Source organism: Charadrius vociferus, unplaced genomic scaffold, assembly GCF_000708025.1.
Source record: "Charadrius vociferus isolate BGI_N301 unplaced genomic scaffold, ASM70802v2 scaffold334, whole genome shotgun sequence".
NCBI classification, from domain to species: Eukaryota; Metazoa; Chordata; class Aves; order Charadriiformes; family Charadriidae; genus Charadrius; species Charadrius vociferus.
The window spans coordinates 67,836-89,129 of record NW_009648037.1 but is presented as its reverse complement, the minus strand read 5'-3'; the positions used below and the strand labels follow the sequence as shown (position 1 = coordinate 89,129).

The 21,294-nt window shown below is 41.6% G+C and overlaps 1 protein-coding gene across 5 annotated transcripts in view; it reads left to right on the top strand.

Moving 5' to 3' along the window:
• SEMA6A (sema domain, transmembrane domain (TM), and cytoplasmic domain, (semaphorin) 6A) overlaps positions 1–21,294 on the top strand; it is a 113,641-nt gene that overhangs the window by 67,955 nt on the left and 24,392 nt on the right. For 3 of the 5 annotated variants that reach the window (XM_009883550.1, XM_009883554.1, XM_009883552.1), the window contains 10 exons: positions 377–496; positions 1,599–1,687; positions 2,599–2,816; positions 5,690–5,821; positions 8,640–8,795; positions 10,225–10,401; positions 11,126–11,266; positions 11,362–11,442; positions 13,402–13,460; positions 15,296–15,316. In XM_009883550.1, coding sequence (XP_009881852.1) covers positions 377–496; positions 1,599–1,687; positions 2,599–2,816; positions 5,690–5,821; positions 8,640–8,795; positions 10,225–10,401; positions 11,126–11,266; positions 11,362–11,442; positions 13,402–13,460; positions 15,296–15,316 — 1,194 coding nt within the window. Of the gene's footprint in view, positions 1–376; positions 497–1,598; positions 1,688–2,598; positions 2,817–5,689; positions 5,822–8,639; positions 8,796–10,224; positions 10,402–11,125; positions 11,267–11,361; positions 11,443–13,401; positions 13,461–15,295; positions 15,317–15,448; positions 15,500–21,294 lie in introns of all 5 variants that reach the window. The other 2 variants (XM_009883553.1, XM_009883549.1) reach the window with 1 other exon arrangement.

Genomic DNA, 21,294 nt, shown 5'->3' with positions numbered 1-21,294 from the left:
TTTGCCCTCCCACTTAAAACTAACAGTTCTGTCGCAGCTTCCCCATATTTATTTTGCTCATGTATGTAGGCAGAATTTATGAGCATTGAACCAAAGACATGTGCAGAGAAATTGAATAGGGTAGTTCAGTATGACCTACCTAAACTGGAGAAGAATTGCTCCATAAGGTTTCTTCTCCCACAGCATCCCTCTGCAATTACTGTTCTGAAAACTGGTGCCTTGCTTGTTCAGTGCTCAGTCCCATTTACTTAGATGGATTTTTTCAGTGTTCCTAAGGAGATTGTGGTGATTTCGTTTGCCCATCTCATTTGACTGATGAGAGAAAGCAATTATATTATTTCTAATGCTCCTCCCCTCTTCTTTTCTTTCTCCCCAGAGGGAAAGCTGTATTCTGCCACAGTGACCGACTTCCTTGCAATAGATGCAGTCATATACCGGAGCCTTGGAGACAGCCCAACTCTGCGGACAGTTAAACATGACTCAAAGTGGTTGAAAGGTAGATAAACAAACAAAACGAAAAAAGTGGCATCTCTGATGAGAGTCTTGGATTCCTGACAGACCTCTCTGTCATTGCATTTCACCAACTCTTTCTGGCAGAAAGAAGGAACTAAATTACATCTCTTACTTAACACTGATCTGTATATCTCTTCTCCTCTTCTCCTGACCCCAAGTTACTGGACCTGGTAGAAACTGTGAGCATGGTAGATCAGAATATATATTCCAGCGAGCTTTCCAAGCTGAAAGCCATCGGTTTACAGCTGTTGGATGTGAAGGTTGGAACTTGCAGGGGTCGGTGTGCTTGGGCTGTGTTTGAAAATATTCCTGCCCCAGGACTGTGTTAGGTATCAGTCAAGGCTTCACAAAGCATAGAGGGTTTGTCCTGTAACATTAAGATTCATCAATGAAAATAAAATCATAGGAATATTGCACAAAGCCTTTCTTTTATGATTCTTAAGGACTGTACAGCTGCCATTGAATTAGGCAATTTCTGTGCTCTAAATGCCCTCATTGTTAAGATCGGTGCTGTTTAGCTTCATGTAGGCGTTATGAATAGTTAGCATTTGGGGTGATTTTAACAGTGAGCAAAGCCATAGTTTGAAGTCTTTTTCTGCATGCAGAAATGTTTTGCCAGGTGTCGACTTTAGCTGTCCCACTTTGCTTGCTGCTACAGACACGTGTGGGCAGAAACAGTTAAATGGTTTGTTATTCCCTCCACACACAGCCTGTATGCCATAAAGAGCACTGCTTGGGCCCCTCAGGCATACCATTATATATTGCCTCTTTACCTTTGCTCGTACTCCACGCAGGGCAGACCTATTAGTGGCAAACACTTAACTGCCTTGCAGTGGTGCTGCACAGACTTGTCCCCAGTTATTGCATTATACAGTTATACGGTTATAGTCCCAGGACTATCCTCTCCCCAGACAGTGATTCTTCTGCTGTGGTGATGTTGCTAGTTCTGAAAACTGACCAAGTTTGCCTAATGTGGGCATTTCACCTTTGGCTGTTTTGTGTGAATGTATTTGGCTTCTCTTTGCATGGTATATGCTGTACACGGTGCCTAAAGAGGATGTCTTGGTTGTTTTTTTCTTTTCTAGAACCATACTTTGTCCAGGCAGTGGACTATGGCAATTACATTTACTTCTTCTTCCGGGAAATAGCAGTGGAGTACAACAGCATGGGAAAGGTAAGGGCAGAACATGGCCTTGAATGACTTTGTCAGATTCAGGAGGAGGAAAACATATGCTATTCTTGGACTGGTGCTGCTAGGAGTGACCTTGAAATGAGAACCATAAATCATGATGACAAGGTCATCGTTTTGAGAAGATTCCTATCGCTCAAGCCAAAAGGTTGGTTGGAGTGAAACATTGCACTGTCTTAAAAGGAAACAGGGTGGTTTCTTACGGTGATGGTGTATGCTGGAATCTCTTTTCTCAAATCATAAAAAGCATAAGGCAAATGTAGTTAGTTCAGAGTAGTAGCTGATAGCTAAAAATGGATTCCGAAGCAGGGAAGTATTTCTCTTTAAGAAATCTGGATTGGAGTGCTGAGTCAACAGGGGCAGGAATTTTGTGCTCTGCCGTTCTGCAAAGAATAATTAAACACTTTCTGTGTTTTTGCTAATTTCACAATACAATAGCTTTCTGACTAAGCAGTCAGAAAAGCTGACCAAGGTCACAAAGGTGGAGGGCAGGAATAAAAACCCAGCAAGATTTGCATAGTTTTTAAGTGCTGAAAACACAAGAGTCAGAGCAGGCAGCGTGGGTTGCAGGGATTGTGAATATAAAATGTGCTTTTGTTTGGGGAAATAGAAAGCTAAGCAGTCTGTATGGAAATGAGTTTTATATGGGTTGAGAACAGATCTCCTGAAGGATTTATGGCTGTATAGTAAATGCCACAGCCTTATCTTTTATAGCACACTCTTCCAAAGCTGAATTTTTCTCTGTTTCTTATTTGTCACAAATTATGGAAACGTGGGATTAAATTAAGCACCTTGCTGTGTTATTCCAAATGTTTTAAAAGCAGAATTCCAACAAAATCTTTTAGTTCAAATAGACGTTTCATTTTCTCCATTTTTTTTCGCTCTACTCCTTCCAGGTAGTTTTCCCAAGGGTGGCTCAGGTTTGCAAAAACGACATGGGAGGATCTCAGAGAGTGCTGGAAAAACAGTGGACTTCCTTTCTCAAGGCTCGTTTGAACTGCTCGGTTCCTGGCGATTCACACTTCTACTTTAACATACTGCAGGCAGTCACAGATGTTATCCATTTCAATGGCCGGGATGTTGTTTTAGCAACCTTCTCCACTCCATATAATAGGTAATAGGCGCAATAACCTTTTACCTTCTGTTTCCTTTATGTTTTGCCTTTCACTGCAGTTTCTTTTTACTTTATGAAGGTAGAACTGATTGCTCATACAATGTAATTATTATGTACCATAGGCTTCCCGATAGTTTGTGTTTCACTTTAAGATACCCTGGTATTGCTTACTGCATTTTATATCTGATAATTTAGAGCAGCTTTTAGCCATTTACTATCTGGACACATTCCTTGGACGTACTTTTTTCTTCAAGGGAATAATTCAGACTGGCCACCAAGAAGTTTTGCAGGGTATGACTTGCGGAATGTTATTCCACAGAGAAAATACGATTCATTTTTTTTCTCACAGAGAAATGACTGGATCTGTCATGTTTACATCTAAACCCCCAGAGAACCACTTTAGGACTCCTTCCCTTTATTTCATGCATCCCCACTGACTCTTGCATTTTCTCCTGGGAGAGCCAAGATCCTAAGCTGTCCTGCTGGCTGGGGAGGAGGGTCCCCAGAACACCTGTATTTCATTGTTCGCATGTTTTTCCAAAAGCATCTGTTCATCTGGAAAGAATTTATTACCATTACACATTATAACACATTTCTCCAGAAGTTATTAGAAGAGTAACTGTATCTAATTATTGAGGTCTCCCAGAGAAGTTAAAAAAATAGTAGCTTTCTAATTAAAAAATATATTGCTGTTTCACAGAGTAATGTTTAAGCTGAAAGGGGAACTTTGTTGCTGAAATTCATCTGGTTTTGCTGTACACTCACCACCTCTTGTCAAAGCCTGAGCTCAGTGAGGTCATGCACAGAACTGACTTCAAATGAGAGTAAACCCAGGCCTGTAATGTATAATCGCTGCTTTTGACATTGAAACGATAGGAACTGCAATGGAATAATTATGCCACCAATAGGGAATACAGGCTTAAATTAAGATGATCCCTTTTTATGCAAACTGGCTTAATGAAAACAAGTGAACAAACAGAGATTCAGCATCAGAAAATTGGCTGTATCTTGAGATTATCTCAAAACTGAGATTGTTGTCCTGCTCTGCTAGTATTTCCTGTAGTGTGTCATGAATAATACTTTTCCTTAAACCTTGCACTTTAAAATCAAAGTACTTGGTGTTAAAATCAAGGTACAATTTTATAGGCCCCAGTTTTTGCCAGACATTGAAGAGGACAAGGAGGCGCATAGGCTTGGAGGCACCTCATGAACAGACCTACCTCTGACATGGACACATCTCTCTCATTCCTCCTCCACTGAGGAAAAGCTGCAACAAATTTCTTTGATCTCTGGAACAAAGCTTCCCCCTAGAGTGAGCTAGAAGAGATTCCCCAGTATAACCTGAGGTCACCCCAGGGTAGGAGCTGGTGATGAGTTTTAGTCCAGTGGTTGGGAGATGGCTTGGCTGTGACCTACAGTACTCCGTCCTTATGGCTTCATCACACTGTGGACCTGCAAACTTCCATCCTTGAGTAAACACTATTGTAGTCTCCTCACCGCAGCGATCCCTCCATCACTGTGTATTTATGTGTTGAACATAGTTCTCAGTGCTTTTATAGCACACCTCAAGATTTTAGGGTTGTTTTTTCTTTAGGGCTTAATTCAGCCAAAAAAGTGCAAAATCTTCTACCTGGAGTGGGTCTTGAGGTGTCTTTTAGGGTGAGGTCCTGTGTGTGCCAGATATAGCCTTGACCAACTCTTACATCAACATACGTGTGGCTGCTTCCATTTAAAATTCTTGCTGTGTAGTCTCACATTAATATAGAGCTTTGAAGTTTCCTACCATATAAAAACACAATCTGTGGAGATCAAAGTAAGACTAATACTGTCTTCCTACTTATTGTTTCCTTCAGGAATAAGCGTTTTGAAACCTTTTAATATTCAAACAGTTATTTTTCTATCAATTTATATACCTTTATGAGTTTAGTTTTATTCTCTGTTAAAAGTAGTATAGTTCTGATGTTTTTTCTTTGGTGTATAATAACCTACTAGCTAAAAGCAAGATTGAAAGCCTCAGCCAGCTGGGTTCATGCTATTTACCTGATAAAATCAAGCAGTGAAAGTCAGACACAAATACAGTAGTTCATGTGTAAAAAAATGAAAGGCGGATAAATGAATAATTCATGCTTCCAGGTGACTGACCATGGGAAACCCCCAAGCCTTTCAGAAAGTATGTACATAAGGATATAATTACATTTAGACAATGCTATCATGCAGTTACATGCAAATAATCAAAATGTTGAAATTTACAACTTTATAGTCTAAAAATAAAATTGAATTTGCTTCTATAAGGTCTTTACACCTCATTGAGTTAAGCAAATTTCTGAGCATAGTTAACTCCTTTCCGTTGGGAAAACTTGGTGGAGATCAGGCTGTGGGAGGATGGAGTAATAATGTGTAAATGCCAGGTCAATGGCACACTGCAGCATGTTCCCAGTTTGATCAGCACCAACTTCTGAACTGCCTGCACTGTATTTCTGAGGCATGACAGGGACTGTGAGAATTAATACCGAGAGCTGTTGTGACTTACAAGAATTTAAATTTCCAAATAATGGGCTCTGAATGAGACTGGCTATTAACACATCACCAGTGGTACCCAGAGTTTCCCAGATTCTTTCCCTTCTTCAAGATTATTGCAATTACTTCTTTCTATAGAGGCTTTGAAACACATTGTGCTGGCAGGAGCTGTCTGCTGATTGGTGTATTTCAGGCTTTTTCCACCGGACTGGCTTTTCCTGTCAGTGCTCAGAGGTTACAGAGTTCAGGATTGGGTAGCCTGTGACAGGAAGACTTCTATACAGCATGTTTTTCACTCAAGATTTTATGCATAACTGCAGAATGAGTAACAATTTCTGGGAAATGTCACTTTGCAGCATCCCTGGCTCTGCAGTCTGTGCCTATGACATGCTTGACATCGCCAATGTATTTACTGGGAGATTCAAAGAGCAAAAGTCTCCAGACTCCACATGGACACCAGTTCCTGACGAACGAGTGCCCAAGCCCAGGTATGTTTCATGTATAGTGATACTGTTCTGCTCCTGCGCACAGAACAGGGGGGTTTGATAATTTGAATAGCCTTGTAAGGTCCAGATACGATTGAAGGTATATGTTGTAACAGTAAAATAGAAGTTGAGTTGCGTTTGGATCTAAGGTATGCAAGTCAGAGTTTTTCCACTTAAACAAGATTTGTGTAACATAAATCAAACCAGCGTCAGATCCACTTGGTTGGAATAATTTATCACTTAAGAGTGGTGTGAGTTACACACCTGTTGCAAATTGGTTCGGTAATGGATATATCTCATTACAAAGCCTGCACCAGTTCTGCCGTTTGCTGTTCTGTGGTTAACATGCAATTTATGTGCCACAGAGGATGCATCATATGGAGAAAAAAAGTAGCATTCCACCAAAATGGAGGTTCAGTTTACCTCATTCCTCCTGTGAGGTTTTTTCCCTTCTTCCACCTCCCTCCTGTTTGCATGTGGCTCCTCTATTACACTATATTGGTATTTCCTACAATACCTGTTTCGTATAAGTTGCTGTTGACAGCCACTTGTTAACTCATTTACACTAGTGGCATTTTTCTCTGAGAATATGATATGAACGTAGATAAAGCAAATTCATTTATCTCAGTCAAGCTCTACCACTAAAATGTATGTTTTATGTTGCTTGTGGTATCTTATGTAACTTCAGAAGAAAAATGCATGTGAAGCTCTGTGGTGGCAACTGAGCTTCTGCCTAAATCCCAGTTTGGCCATCATGTTTTAAAGTTGCTGACTATAGTATTCCTTTGCTGTCTTTATTCTGAAGTTGTCACTCAAGAGAAGAGCCTGAAGGTGACTGGAAAATCCAGTAAATTCTGGGTCTGTTTTCGCTCTGAGCCTTAGTAAGGCACCTGTTATCACCATTGCTGGATTTTCTCCTTTTTGCCATGTTACAACAACTCGTTGACATGATGGGCTGCCTTGGTAGTGCAAGGCTGCACAAGGGCTCCAAGGTCCTCTGTTTGGAACTTACTCAGACAGAGGGTATTGGAAGGAAAGAGGGAAAGGAGAAAGAGGAATCTTCTCTTTCAGTGGGAAGGAAGAAGAGAAAGTTGCATTTATGAGTTTGTGGGATGGGCCAACAGCAGGCTAACAGTTATGATGAAGACGGAATAAGGCAGCAGGAGATAATGTGAACTGAATGGGTGAACACTGTTTCATGTAACATTTGGCCATCAGTCTGCTTAACAGAAATAACCATTACTTCTAACTCATGTTGCAATGCATGAGAGGCACAAGACACCTTTGAAATAAGGTGATTTTTATTTGGATATCTCAGTATGGTGCAGAAACATTAGTGCTCCTACTGATCCTAACATTTCTCAGAAACATACCAGAGCCTTTCAGGGGCCTCACTTCCCTTTTTGGCCGAGGTGCACAGCAGGGTTTACTTGGCTTTATGTTTACTCGCTTAAACCAGTTTTGAGATTAAGGCAGGATTAATCCAATCATGTGATTAGGATTTAGGAGGAAATAGGCCTCCAGCTTAGTTATAAGAAACCTTAGTGCCACGATGCCAGAAAGCGTAGGCTGCTCCCTAGAGTTCTCTGGGAATGTCACCTCACAAATCAGTGTCCTTGCAAGGACCTAGGAGACCGATAATGCCCTTGGTTTCTCCTTGTCTCCCTCTATTGCCAATTCTATATGCAGTTAGAAGACAACCAAAATATTTTGGATAGAGTGAGGCAGAGCACACAGTCTCTGCATATAGTGTTCATTGTGCAGCTGTGTGGGACCAGACTCATTGACCCAGCAAGTCCCCTACAGTCGATGCTACCTTCCTACATAACATTTAGTTACCTAAGGTTTGAATATTTATCTAAATCTAAGCAACAGCTATGATAGGTCCAGCACTATATTTTGTTTGAGTTGGCATTACTCCATTGATGTCAGTGGCTTTTTGCACATCACAGCACATGAAAATTGGACACTGCAGTGTGTTTATGAGTGGGTGGTCCATCTTTCATCTTCCCAACTCACAGTGGCTCAAAGGCTTGAAGAATCATAATGCTATAGGAAATGGGATCAAATTGACCTTTTGTTGGAGAAAATAACCCATAAAATATGATTAAAAGGTGAAGAATTTTGCTGTTTCCGGTGTAGCAATGACCCATCCAGGAAGGAAAGTTAAGTTATCTCTGAGGAGCAGGGTGGATTTTAGGAATAGGGTGAGCATATTTGCATTTCAGTTCTAAAGAACAATTAGATAACATTTCAGTGAAAGTCTCAATGTGCTACGATACCTAAATCGTCTCATCCAAATTAAAGCAAGGGTAAAACCCATGTTTACATGGATGCTTGCTGGGTTGTCTTCTCCAATAGTCCGCTTTCTACCAGACAGGACTGAAAGCAGCATTCTTTCACACATGCTAAAAAAATCAACTTCCTTCTGTATGTTAGGGACTGCTTTTATTCCAGGAAAGAGCAGTCAACTAGACAAGCTACAGATCAGAAAGCACCTGTGCCAGTGGGCAGCATCAAGCCCAAGGCACACATGCAGTGACTATATTTCATCTGAGTGGATGAACTAGAAACTGTGTGTGTCATACTCCTGTAAGAAATGTCTTTGGGCTTTTAGGTGACATGTTACGTCCTTTTGAGTGGAGGATAAAGCAGGATTTTAGGCCTCCCCTGAGGGGCTGAACAGGTTCTGCCAGACTTCTCAGTCCTCCATTTAAACTCTTATAATGCACATCAGATTTCACTGAGGGCCTCATCACAAAAGGAGATTTGCACTAGGCATCAAATAAGTGTTCTGGCTTTACCCTCTTGTTTTATTTAGGCCCGGTTGCTGTGCCGGCTCTACATCATTAGAAAAATATGTAACCTCCAACGAGTTCCCAGATGATACTCTGAACTTCATCAAAACACATCCACTCATGGATGAGGCTGTACCTTCCATTGTTAATCGACCCTGGTTCCTGAGAACGATGGTCAGGTATGTACCTCCAAGTGGAATCTTGTCCTCATCATAGCTGTCAATTTGTGCTAATAGTCTTGCTCAGAATATTCTCAAACTCTGTAAACATCCTTGGTATGCTGGGCATGAATCCAGCTAGGAATGATGGCAGCGCTGAGCAGATGCTGCAGAACTCCCTGAGCAGCTTTCAAGATAGGAAAAAACTTCAGTCCTTTCCAACCACGCTGTGCTGAAACCGGATCTCGGAGGAAATGCTGTGCGGGGAAGGTTGACCCTCCTGTTGGCTTATGGGTCAGTATTTGAGACATCTCTGTACAAAACTTTGGGCAAGGATCAGCAGACTAGCCAGGGATATGTACACAGGATACAAACATGTCTGCCAGGATATGTTCACAGGATATGGAGATGTCTGTCGGGATATGTACCGGTATGTTTCAATGCTTACAGAAGCGTACAGGCAGAAGTAATCACACAATTTGTATCCCTTCTATGGCAACAAGAGCAAAATAATAATGAAGAGATTTGAACAGACTCATAAATCAGCAAGCCTCAAATACACCATCCCCTTCCTACCAAAATACATTCCCACTCTCTGCTATGGTCACTATACTACTTATCTACCCTCCTGTTGTGAGCAGAATAACGTGACTAACTTTTGCTGTATTTTCCTCTCTTCCTCCATAGAAGGGTAGAGTTTTGTGCTGGGCAGTGTTTAGCTCTGGAAGGGTCTGACTCAGTTTTACTGATGTATCTTCTGTCAGGTTTTTAGATCAGGTTCTGTACTTTTAACTAAAGACGAGAGCAGCAAGCTCTGCAGAGTGCTTTCCTTTGATCGCCAGTACCAGGTAACTGGTACCAATCACCAGTACTCGTTCTCAGTAAATTGTGTCATCCCAAGATTCAGTATCATCTCAGCACTGGAATCACTTAGTGGCAGGTTGTGTTATTATTTTTAGTGAGGTAAAACGATGTTTGGCGTCTCACTATTGCACTGGTACAGCTTTTTCTGCCAAAAAAAAGTTATCATTATTGCTGCTTTTAATGTGAAAGAGCTTGAAATTAAAAAAAAAAAAAAAAATTCACTGTGCTGATTTTCTTTCCCTGCTTGAAGAAGTCACCAGGCTAGTACTTTACTTCTGTTTGGAAGCATAATTCCTAAGTGGCCTCAATGGCCTCAAACTCTTAGCACCTCTTCAGCTTTCTGCAGACACTTCTGCTAGCTATTGGACATATGGACGTGCAGACAAACACACAAAAATTCCCCACCATTTGGAGAGACAAACTGGTGCAGTCTGTGTTGACTTATAGGGTATTCACTAGGAAAAGTGCTTAAAATATGTTACGTGGTTGCTAGAAGGCTACCGTGTGGTCATCTGAAGTGGAAAAAGTGATAAAATAAATGGCAATCTAATCCCAAGTGATGCAAAATGCTGTATTGTTATTCTAGATACCGCCTGACCAAAATTGCTGTAGACTCTGCTGCTGGGCCCTATCAGAACTACACCGTGGTTTTCTTGGGATCAGAGAAGGGAATAATCCTGAAGTTCTTGGCACGGACAGGAAACAGTGGTTTCCTAAATGACAGCCTTTTCCTGGAGGAGATGAACGTTTACAACCCTGAAAAGTGTGTATCTGATCCTTTGTACTCATGTATGGGTGACTTTGAACTTCCGATTTCCCAGAGAGTGGGTTGTCCTATGGAAAGGGAAGTGGTTATAGAAGCCAAGTTTTTTGAGTAATTTTAAATTGTTTGGGGAGGGGATGTCTGCTTATCAGTCTCTACATTGCAATAAGATATTTTTTATTCAGTATGTGTAGGAAATAGCCCATCCTATGCAGCAGTTGATGGATAATTAAAAGTGAAATTCTGCAAAGGAAGATTAATTTACTAATCCTATAAAAAACCCTGATTCCTCTCCAAATAACTCAACAACCAGCAAGCTGCTCTCTAAGGGAAATTTCCTGCATTTCAGCCTTCCTCAAATATGCCTAAGGGGTTTTTGAAGTGGGCCATAATCATGCAGAAATTTCAGCTACTTTGTGTGCTGGAGAAGAATAAACACAAAAAATGAAGGGCCCTCAGAAAGCTTGTCTGGTGTGCTGTCGCTCTCCACTTCTTATTTCCATCCCGTGCATTTTTAATACTCGCTTGTATGTTTATCAGTGGGTTTAGTGGCAGTGGCTATTGTATGTTCTTTTTTCTTGGCTTGTTAAATTCTACCTTCCTCAGGGTTTTTTTTTGTGAGAGGCTTTTGTGGGGTTTTTTTCAGCTTGAGGAATCATTAGGTTTTTATCAGCTTTCCCAGCAGAACTCATTTATAACCTTATCTCACTTTTTTCCGAATCAGGTGTAGCTACGATGGTGTGGAGGACAAGCGGATCATGGGCATGCAGCTTGACAAGCCCAGCAGCGCCCTGTACGTCGCCTTCTCCACCTGTGTCATCAAGGTTCCCCTGGGACGTTGCGAGCGTCACGGCAAATGCAAAAAGTACGTGTTTTCTGGTGGCTGTCAGAAGCCTGCGCACCAAGCGTGGGGAAGGTGGGAGCATTCATCAATGTGACCTTGTGCTCTTCTTTCTTGAGGGCCTGCATAGCGTCCAGGGACCCCTACTGCGGATGGGTGAAGGAGAGCGGGGCGTGCATGCAGCTGGTCCTTGGCTCTAAGTGAGTAAGGGCTCTGGCTGGATGGGCCATGAAGCTCTGGCAGTGGTGCCGGGCGGTCTTGGGCAGAGCTATTTGAAACGTGGGGCTCTTAGGGAAGGGAAAACGTGGGAAGGGTTTGTTTCTACCTTATTTGCATTCACCTCTGAAATGTCTCACAAATTTTTTTGACGTGAACTCTCAGCTGATTGGTAACTGCTGAAGGAGGAGGAAGAAGAAAATGAAAGAGCTGTACTAAGGTCTGCATGTTATTGAAAGGAGGGAACTGGATGGGTATGTCTGGACCAGCCCACACTGGAGCCATCACCGCTGATTAAAGAGGCAATAGAATCCAAATTAAATTACTGAAGCAATTTGTCCACTGAAAACAAAACCAGTCCTTCTAATTTACTGTGCATTACTAAAAGGAATCACAGAGCACAGTAAGAGCTTAAAGCAGATTCAGAAAAGTGCTGGATCTCTCCTTGCTTAACAGTGGAATTTAATTATTTTATAATAATGAAAGTCTGTGAAGGTTTATTTAAATGTGGTTACTAAAGCCTCCTTGCAGTGAGCAGATCCACTTCAGAGCTCTCATTTCTTGGCCACATCTGACACACCTCATGCTTGCCTACTGCGAGGTACAGCTGTCCTTCCTCAAGGTAGTGGTGGAAGTGTAGCATACACGTCACACAACCTCAAGACCCCCACAGCCGGCCCCACTTAAGCCTGCTTCTGTACAGGTCTTCAGTATATAATGGATGAGTTACCATCCCTGCGCTTGTGTCTTCTTCTTAATTTGCTATTTCATTTCAAATTGTTTTGTCCACTGGGGATGCTTTCCTACAAGAATATGGACTGCTCCTGACTGGACATTTGGTATAATAATGTTAAAATGCACCTGTGTCCATATCAGGTTTTCTCAGCAATACCAAAGTACTTGAGTCTTTTTGTACTTCCATGGCAAGTTGTAGGGGACTTCCATACCTTACTCTTAAAAAGCAGCTCCCACGTTTATCAATAGATTCATCGAGACAGAGGCAGCGCAGCTTGCAGTGATTCAGTCCAGAGGCGAGCAAGGCAGATTGCTCTCTGTCTAGCACATAGCACTTAGGAAGGGGATCCATCCACTTCAGCTGTGAAGATGACCGGTGAACTTCTAAAATAGCCAACAGGAGGCAGAGATGTTAGGTGCCCTCCTGGAGTAGGTGACAGTTGAGCAGGAGTTTTAAGAACATGGAGTGGGGAGTGAGGTGCCTGCAAGGGTAATGATGCTTCAAGGGCAGGATCCTAGCTAATGTAGATAACGGCTTGTGTTGGAGGTTTTCCAAGGCTCTTGTCATTCACCTTTGACCGTACTGGAAGTTGGAAGAACAGCTTCACTAGTTATCCAAAATCACAGGCAGAGGTTGGGAGCCTAAACTGGGCATGTCAACTAGAAAACTGTGAGTGTTTTTCAATAGAGCCCCTTGGGTTCAGTGGAATGCCTTCTGTGGACTGGACGTTAAACCCTGCAGCCTCATCCAGCGCAGTACCTAAATGATTGCTGAAATGCAGGTTGTCTTCCGTCCACACACTGCCTCCCCTATGGGTTAGCTTCCTTCTCATGTCAAAGTATTGGTGCATCTTGTCTACTATAAGGACACTTTAAGATAGAATCATAATTTCTTCAGATAATACCATGGGTTGTAGAGTTAACAGTATAAAAAGTATGAATCTGCCTCCCTTGACAATGAGGCATGCAGTGGATTTAAAAAAATTAATAATAAAAAGACAAAGCATCATCAGAAGCCAAGAAATCGTTAAGCAATGATGAATAACTCAAATGTCTATGTTGCAGTTTTTCAGCCTTTGTGTGGAGGTTCCGAAGAAACAGCCAGTTTCACGATGGTGTTTTATTTCACTTGCACATGTGATAATTTCTTTCTGGTAGCGCCTGTGACTGTTGTTATTCATACTGTTTTGTTTCTTTCTGTTATTTAGACTGGCATTTGAACAGGACATAGAACATGGCAATACAGATGGCCTGGGTGACTGCCAAAGTAAGCAAAACTTTTGCCCTCTATTTACCATGTCTCACAGCATCCTTCTGAGTGCCTCACACCACCATTACCTGTCAGGCATTCTTTTGTAGCAATGTAAGCCACAACAGGGACAGCCACTGCAGCTAATGTTGCAGGTTCAGAGGAGGAATGGTTGTTTAAATGTATTTAAAGAAGATAGCCCAGTTGGTGCGGTTTATGCAAACACCAGACTTCAAAGCAGTTATGCAGTGAGAAAACCTCAGTTCCAGAGGATATTGGTGATTGCAATGACATAATTAATTGAGTGTTCATTGTCTTTATTAGCCATGGTGGTTGGGTTTTTTATGTAGATGTACAGAAATGGCTTCGTTTCTTGGTGCAGACTGTGACTTGGATTACGTTCCTGTGCACAACAGGGAGACAGTCAAATATATCTTCAGCTCTGGATCCGGATAAAGAAGTGGGAACTACTTAGTTGGTGAATCTTAGTGGATTTTACACACAGGCTGGACAACGTAGTGTATTAGGGGTCAGGCGCTACTGGGTCTGCCTAAGAAATGTTAATGGCAAACCTTAGATGCTGACAGCGTGAGTTGGAAGCTTAAACACAGTCTTTAAACATTTATGTTTTGCACAAAGGTGCTTAAAAGCGCACAGCTTGCACTGCATGCAAAGAAACCTTGCATGCTGATTTCTGAGCCTTCAGGAATCCCAACATCTGTGTTCAGGACAGCTCTCATTCCAAATGTGCTTGCCAAGGTTGGTTTAATTCTGAGCCCCAAATATTATTTATAAACCTTACAAAATCAAGAATCTCATTCTTTTCCGTGCAATTTGCACTGATGCCTGTAGATGCAATAAAACTGCTGAAGCTGAGGAAGTAATGTACAGTGAGAGAGTCATAACTTTTGGAATACAGAGCAAAATAACGGAGGGCAAGAGTGCTGTGGGATACAGTGCAGGCCAGCTGCTCTAGAGAAAGCCAGAGCTTTCTCATACCTTGTGCATCCTTGTTCAAGACCCATTTATTACTGTGATCACTGTGCTTGAGGGAATACAAGGATTTCAGCCTCTGCATGCCCCCTATGTCAGCTGCACCTCCCACTGCCTCTGCCCTAAGACAGGGCTACGTAGGCTGTCTCTTAAGTTTTTTGAAGGAGGTGTACACATATTCCCTCCTGTGCTCCCTGTAAAATGGGTTAGCACCAAAATCAGGTCGGTTCCCAGCTGGTGCAACTTTGCCCTTTTCAGCCAGTTCTGCTCTCCTTGGGCAAATAGGTTAGACAGGAGTGGAGTGTACCTGATATCAGTTAAATACAAAAGAAGGGTAGGACATTCTTCAGAAGCAGCACATTGTGCTCATGGAGAGAGATCTGCTCCTGTGCAGAGAGCAACAAAGCCCACACCCTACTTAAATCCCTCTTTAGCTGTGAATGATGCATTGAACCTTGACATCGCACAGGGGTAGATTTCACTCACTGGTAACCCAGCTGATCTTATTCCTTCACGTGGTCTTGGGTCATGTGAGTTTTGTCTTCATTGACTGACATTGCTGGCTGCATCCCTTAGTGCCTTGCGTTAGATTAGGACTTAATCTTGCAAAGAAAGCCATGGCAGGGAGGACACTGGCTTTCCCACTTGGTATCCCTTGCACAGGGCTGGTCATGAACACTTGCAAAACCAGACACTGTTTTTGGGTATGTCTGAATATTATTTTTGCCTGGGTCCTTAGGGTACTAATCACATACATATAAATACCAGCTGAAGCATAAAAGGTTGCTAGCAGCAAACTATTGAAAAAAAAAAAAAAAGAGAGAGAAATAATGATTTTTCCCCTGTTATTTGTCTTTCAGATTCCTTCGTAGCCCTGAATGGTAAGGAAGTTCTTAGTTTCCTTATTTACTGACAGCAAATCCATTTTGGAGGAATCACTTTTTACTAAACTTTTAAGTATTTTCATACTTTTGTTTTATTTAATGTTTCTTCCCAATTTATTTTATTCATAGACATTTCAACTGCTTCACCTGATCATGAAATGTCTTACGACACAGTGTATGGTCAGTTTATGGGTGTTTTTTAAAAATTCTCCCCAGATCTTTGTGTTAGCTGGTAGTTCCGCTACTCATATAGCTGTTACCCTTTTTTACTTGTTTTGTCTTGTTTTTGAGGGCCTGATTCACTAATCACAACTAGGATTAAGTCATACCTCTTGATTTTCAGTCCCACTTTTCTAGTTCTCCCTCAAAACTGTCTCCATTGAATTAAAGTCAGATATAGCCTATTTTACTGGCATGCCAGCAGACATGATTAAGAGCACGCTTCATCTGAACACTCAGACAAAGCAACACTTGGGTACAGTGATGCATCTTATCTGTTCGCCAGGAAAAACAAGATAGCAGCTCACATCCCACTCATGAGTCGTCCAGGCTGGTGTCATGACTGCTACAGCAGCCAGTCAGAGATACCTTAGGAAAAGGAGCAGAGCTGTCCCTGGGTTACAGAAAGATCTCTTATAAGGAAAATTAACCTGTTACCCATGTGAGTTGACACTGGGTTATGCCTTGCTTCCTGAAGGCTCCTGTTGCTTCTAGGGTGAGTCATTTATGTTGTCCGTGCTTGCAGTATCATAATGCCTGAATGGGGCCTGACCTGTTAAAAAAAGGGGATTTGCATAGCAAATTAAATGACCTAAGATGAAGAGGAGCGTTTCTGCAAGCCTAGAGTAGCAGTTTCCCATGAGGCAGCTGTTAATCTGTGCTCACAGTACTTTCCACCACTTTGTTCTGTATATTTGGAAGTGGATTATGCTAGTACTTGGAGTGCAGAATAAATGTCTTCATGAGGAATTACTGCAGAATAACTAATCACTTTAAATTCAAACCTAGACTTATATTGCAATAGTTTCTTTTTATAGACATCCTGAACAAAGATAAGTACTCACAAGCTAAGAGGAGGTGTGGTATTGCTCCCAGTGAAGTCAATAGCAAATTTCCATGTGGGATGGGAGCTCGCTTGAGAAGTTGCTTTCAGGCTGTACAAGACTAGCAGTTCATCAGAGGTAGGGCAAATTCACCATATGTTTGGCTGAATGTAGCAAGATGTAGTTTAGTGTGCAATTGAGATGAACACTTAATTGATCCTTTCATCTTGTGCCTGCAAAATATGTAGGTACAAAACAGAACCAATGACAGCTCAATACAGCAGAACATAAATAACTGGAGGCATAGTAATACTGTTCAACATTTGTAAAAATAAAATTAAATTCCCCATGTTGTTTATTACCGGAATATGGAAAATGTGCAGGTGAAACTTGTTGGAAAGTATGATAATGAAAACCAGTGAAGGGAATATACAAAATCAAAGACAAGTTGAGACTTCATAACGTACGGAAGACTCATGTTTTCATCTGCGTTTACAGCTTGTACTTTCTTTCATTTGAAAATTGTTATATTTCCAATGCACAGAGCAGTAATTAAAGAACAGTAGTAATAAAATCCATACTGCTGAATGTAAAAATAAAGAAAATGGCCTTGGGCATAGTGCTGATGTACCAGAAATGTTCTAGGTTTCCTGCTTCTGAGTGCATTCGTAGCCTGCACAGTTACAGCTGTAGGGCTGTGGTTCTGGATCCCATCAGCTACCATATTAGTAGGGATTTTCGCAAAAGCTGGTATTTTAATCTGACCAAGAAAGCAGAAAAGCGATTCAAGTGAGCAGCAGAGTGAAAAAAGCTGCAGTCCCAGGGAGTACAGGTGTCAAAAGGAAGCCTGTTTTACTGTCAGGCTTGCTATGTCCAAGGACAGACTCCATGAATTAACCCAGCTCTTAAAGTAGGACCCTACGGCAATGGAGAAGTGCTGACCCAACATTAACATTGGTTCCCATTTATGTCCTGTCTTTCACAGATCATTTCATTGACCCTCCTCAGGTATATCCTGATTACGCAGTCTGTAGACAAGTCAGCTCTTCCTCTTATGGGTTTAGTTAAAATATTCATTCTGATATTATTGCAGTCAGTCTTTATTTTCACCTATCATGGCAAAACATGAAAGGAAATGTGCTGGTCACCTCTATTGATCTTGCACATGAGGAGTGTAAGCAATTCCAGCATGAGGTAGTAAACCAGTCTCAGTAAACATGCTTATGTTTGCCAATTGTAGTGACTGCTCTGAGTCTTTTTTTTCTTGAGAAAACAAAAATTTTATAAATGGTGCATTTTAATGTTATCGAGTACAGTTAAATGCATAAGTAAATGGTATTTCATAATAGGTTAAACCTCAGAACACTGAGATATACCAGAATACCAACCAAGTGAATGCTCAGGGTGCTTATGGATCCAGTGGGCTAAATATATCCAAAGCCATCTGAAACTCGGCTGCAAAAGAATACTTAAGGCCTGATTCCCTTGATTTACTCCAGTATAAATCAGCTCACTTCAAAAGACTTACTGCCAATCTGTAGCAGCGTGAATGAAAGGAGAACCAAGGCCTTAATCTTTGTATTCTTGGCATCAACCTCCTGAATTTGGCAGGTGGGCTCCCTTTTCTGGGGCAGTCTCACATGATTGGTTGTAAACAAGTAAAGTGCAAAGTCCACACAGGTGCATTCAAGTGCATGCCTTTTGACACCCAAGGAGAAGATAGCAGCCTGAAGGTCTCGCTGCAGAAGTTCAGAGAGAAATGGTGCAAGAGCCACATATTTAAACAAGGAGATTAGGCTAGATTCCTCTGCAAAATTGTAAGCAGCTTCAATTACCGTTGGAAACATCAATTCTTAGTGAATTGGGCCCTTATTTTACCCCCTAGCTATAGTCCTTTCTCCCTCTGTAGTATTGATTTAGCCTTTCCCTCTAATTGTCTAATTAGGTTGCTATAGCTGTTAATAGGATAGTGTGCAGACATCTTAACCTCTGAGATCCTAATGACTTGTGCATATTAGAGCAACTATCAAATACGTATTGAATCCCTGTCTTTGTTTTAAACCTGAAAAAAACTCCTTATATTTTACAAGTGCACTTCAGAACGAGCTATAGTTAGAGAAGTGCAGCCTTTCTGAATCATTATCCGTGCCTGTAGACACTAAGTGCTTTTACTCTCCTTCTGTTACTTGATTACAGCACTCCAAATGAAAAGTTTTTGCAAATAATGGGACTACCTAAAACAGATTTTTTTTGAAGTGTGTCTATTTTGATTTTTACATGTTTGCTTTAAACAAATAAGTTTGAAAAGCACTGTGTCTGCAGTTTTTCAGGTGGTTTGTTTTAAAACAAAGGCAGAATTGGTTTTTTAGATGTTTAGGTATTAACCGATATTAACATAGAGCTACTCGCCACATCTCAGATATCCTAAAGCCTCTTTAAATTGCAGCGAAGTCTATTTACACAGTCAGAGTGGTAAAAATGGTGTAATGGAAAAAAAAGGCCCACTATGTGTTGCAAACTATACAGCACATTGTAAAGGTTTAATAATGGCTGTGTGGGAGAGGGCCAGGACTGGGTTGCCTGCCACTTCAGTCTTTTCTCTGTTTATGAGAGAAACTTAACTAGCTCATACATTTGTGATGCCACTCCGCTCAGAGGTGAAATTCACCCACCGGGACCAGCTATTCAGGCACTTACAGAGATACTGCTTACGGGAGCAGCCACTGCCCGGTAGTAAGTATTTGCAGAATGCAGTTATAACGCAAGTGGGACAGGCTGTTAAGGTCTAATCTGCTCCTGCCCTGCTTCCTCAAAATCAAGTGGAAGAAAGTTTATCTCGATTAGGTGCAGAAGGTTGTTTCTCAGTGTGTGCTAGACTAACACATTAGTAACAGAGCGAATAGACTGATTTCTCATGTTTTTGTGAAACCCTTCTCTACCTAACGACCATCTGGTACACATTAATATCTTCACAAAGCCTTAGCTTTCCATTACGAAGTCGTTCTCTATGTATTTGCAGCATATGGTTCAGGAATATTTTTTTTTTGGTTTTTTTTTTTTTTTGGAAAAATGTGTCCCTTAGGCATGTATTTCCTCTAGATTACTGTATTAAGAAACGTTTTTCTTTAGCTGTACTTACGGCTTTTCCTTAGAATTCCCCCTTTAAGCACACCTAAAATACAAGTGTCTGGACAGAGATATGGGCATATAAATGCATATCAAACATAGGCATAAAATGTGATTGCTACTTGGCAAGCTTTTCTTCTCTTTTACCTCCTTATCAAGCTATGGCTAATTGCTTTCTTATGTTGAGTGCAGCACTATTAGTAGGCTGACCAAATATTGTACGCATTATTGTGGTTGCTGGAGGAGGTATTAACTTGGAGACTCAAACTCCGTGAATGCTAGCACTGTGGTTTAGTCCTTAGGGAAAAGAAGACATGGAAATCTCATAATTTCCATTTTCTGGCCTGTTCTCTGTCCTGTTATTTCTCTTATTTCTTGGGGATGAGCACAGGAGTTGACAAGCGTAAAATGGTGTAGGGGTGAACGCTTTCACGCTCCAGTGTGTTCTTGCTTGAAGAGGGCACGTGTTTTCAGTTGCTGGACCTCTACCTGTCCTTTTGGAAACAAGCAGCCCTGCTGGAGGACTGCTGTGGAGCAGGCAGCGTGTTTGGATCGGAGTCCATCATCCATCTAGCTGTGTGTTACCAATGCTCCCAGCCATGCTGTGGCTTATGGAAACCTTTCAGAAGTGGGTAATGTTTGGCTTCTCTTCTGTATTTGAGTGACATTAAAAGCTCTGGCTTCAACAAAATACAGCCTCTAATTCACCGTGTTAAAGAAAGATGGCTGAGAGAAATCACGCTTCCTATCATGAGAGGTAAAAAATAATCCAGTGCTCTTCTCAGTAGAAGCCTTCAGCCTGAGGTCCAGAGCCAAACTGTGTTAATGATGAGCTGTAGTAACTGAAGGTTACTGTGAATTTGACCAATTTTTCCTGCTAAACGTACCAGTTACAGAAGTTAGTTGTGTCCGTGTCCTATGCAAAATGCAGTCCAAAGTGCTGCCATATATAATCCTGTGCAGTAAATCAAAGGGCTTCTTGAAAATAGATGGAGAAGCACAGACATTTTCTTCCTCTAAGACCATTAATATTCAGCAAGACTTCTTTAAATCATAGCAGCATCTTAATAGGAATTGCAGTTTTTTTGCTGACTGCATCAGTAGTTCAATCCCATGAAGCTGGGTGAAGGGGCTGGATAAAATGAAGCACATGGGTGCATCGAAAAGCTTGGGAGCATTGGTGATCAACATTTAGATTTTTGGTTGCTGGAGTGGAATTGGGGACCTAGGTTCATCAGCTCTCTCTGCGTTTCTGAGAGCTGGCACTCCACGGCTTTAGGAGCCATTTAAAACAGCTTTTTTGAGATGCAGCTTCTGAAAGCTTTATGCTTATCCACTGAGTGTTAAAATAAACTACAGAAGCACAGTCTCTACCTGCCCAGCTCCATGCCTTCTCCATAAGGCTTTAAATTTGGGCTCCTCATGTTGCTTTATCTCTGCCCCAGTGAGTCTCAAATTATTTTTCTGAGCAGTGAAACAACACCAAGGGAAGGAGCAGGGACAGGGTCCCTGCTAGGGCCATCTGTAGCCTGGTGATTGGACTCCTCTCCAAGAGAAACTCACATCTAAGGAAGGAAGATTAATTTGCGGGGCTGTTAAAAAGGAGGGCTGCTGTCAGTCTGTCTGGCGTTATCTGAAGAGAAAGTGTTATCTGCCGTTCTGTCTGTGAATAATCCGATTCTGTTAGTTTGTGTTCGAGCATGTTTCAAAAACCCCTCTTTTGATGGACTCTTTCAGGAAAGTAGGTAAGAGGAAATATAGTCACTCCTCAAATTAACCAGGCTGAGAGCTCCTTGAGTCCTGCTG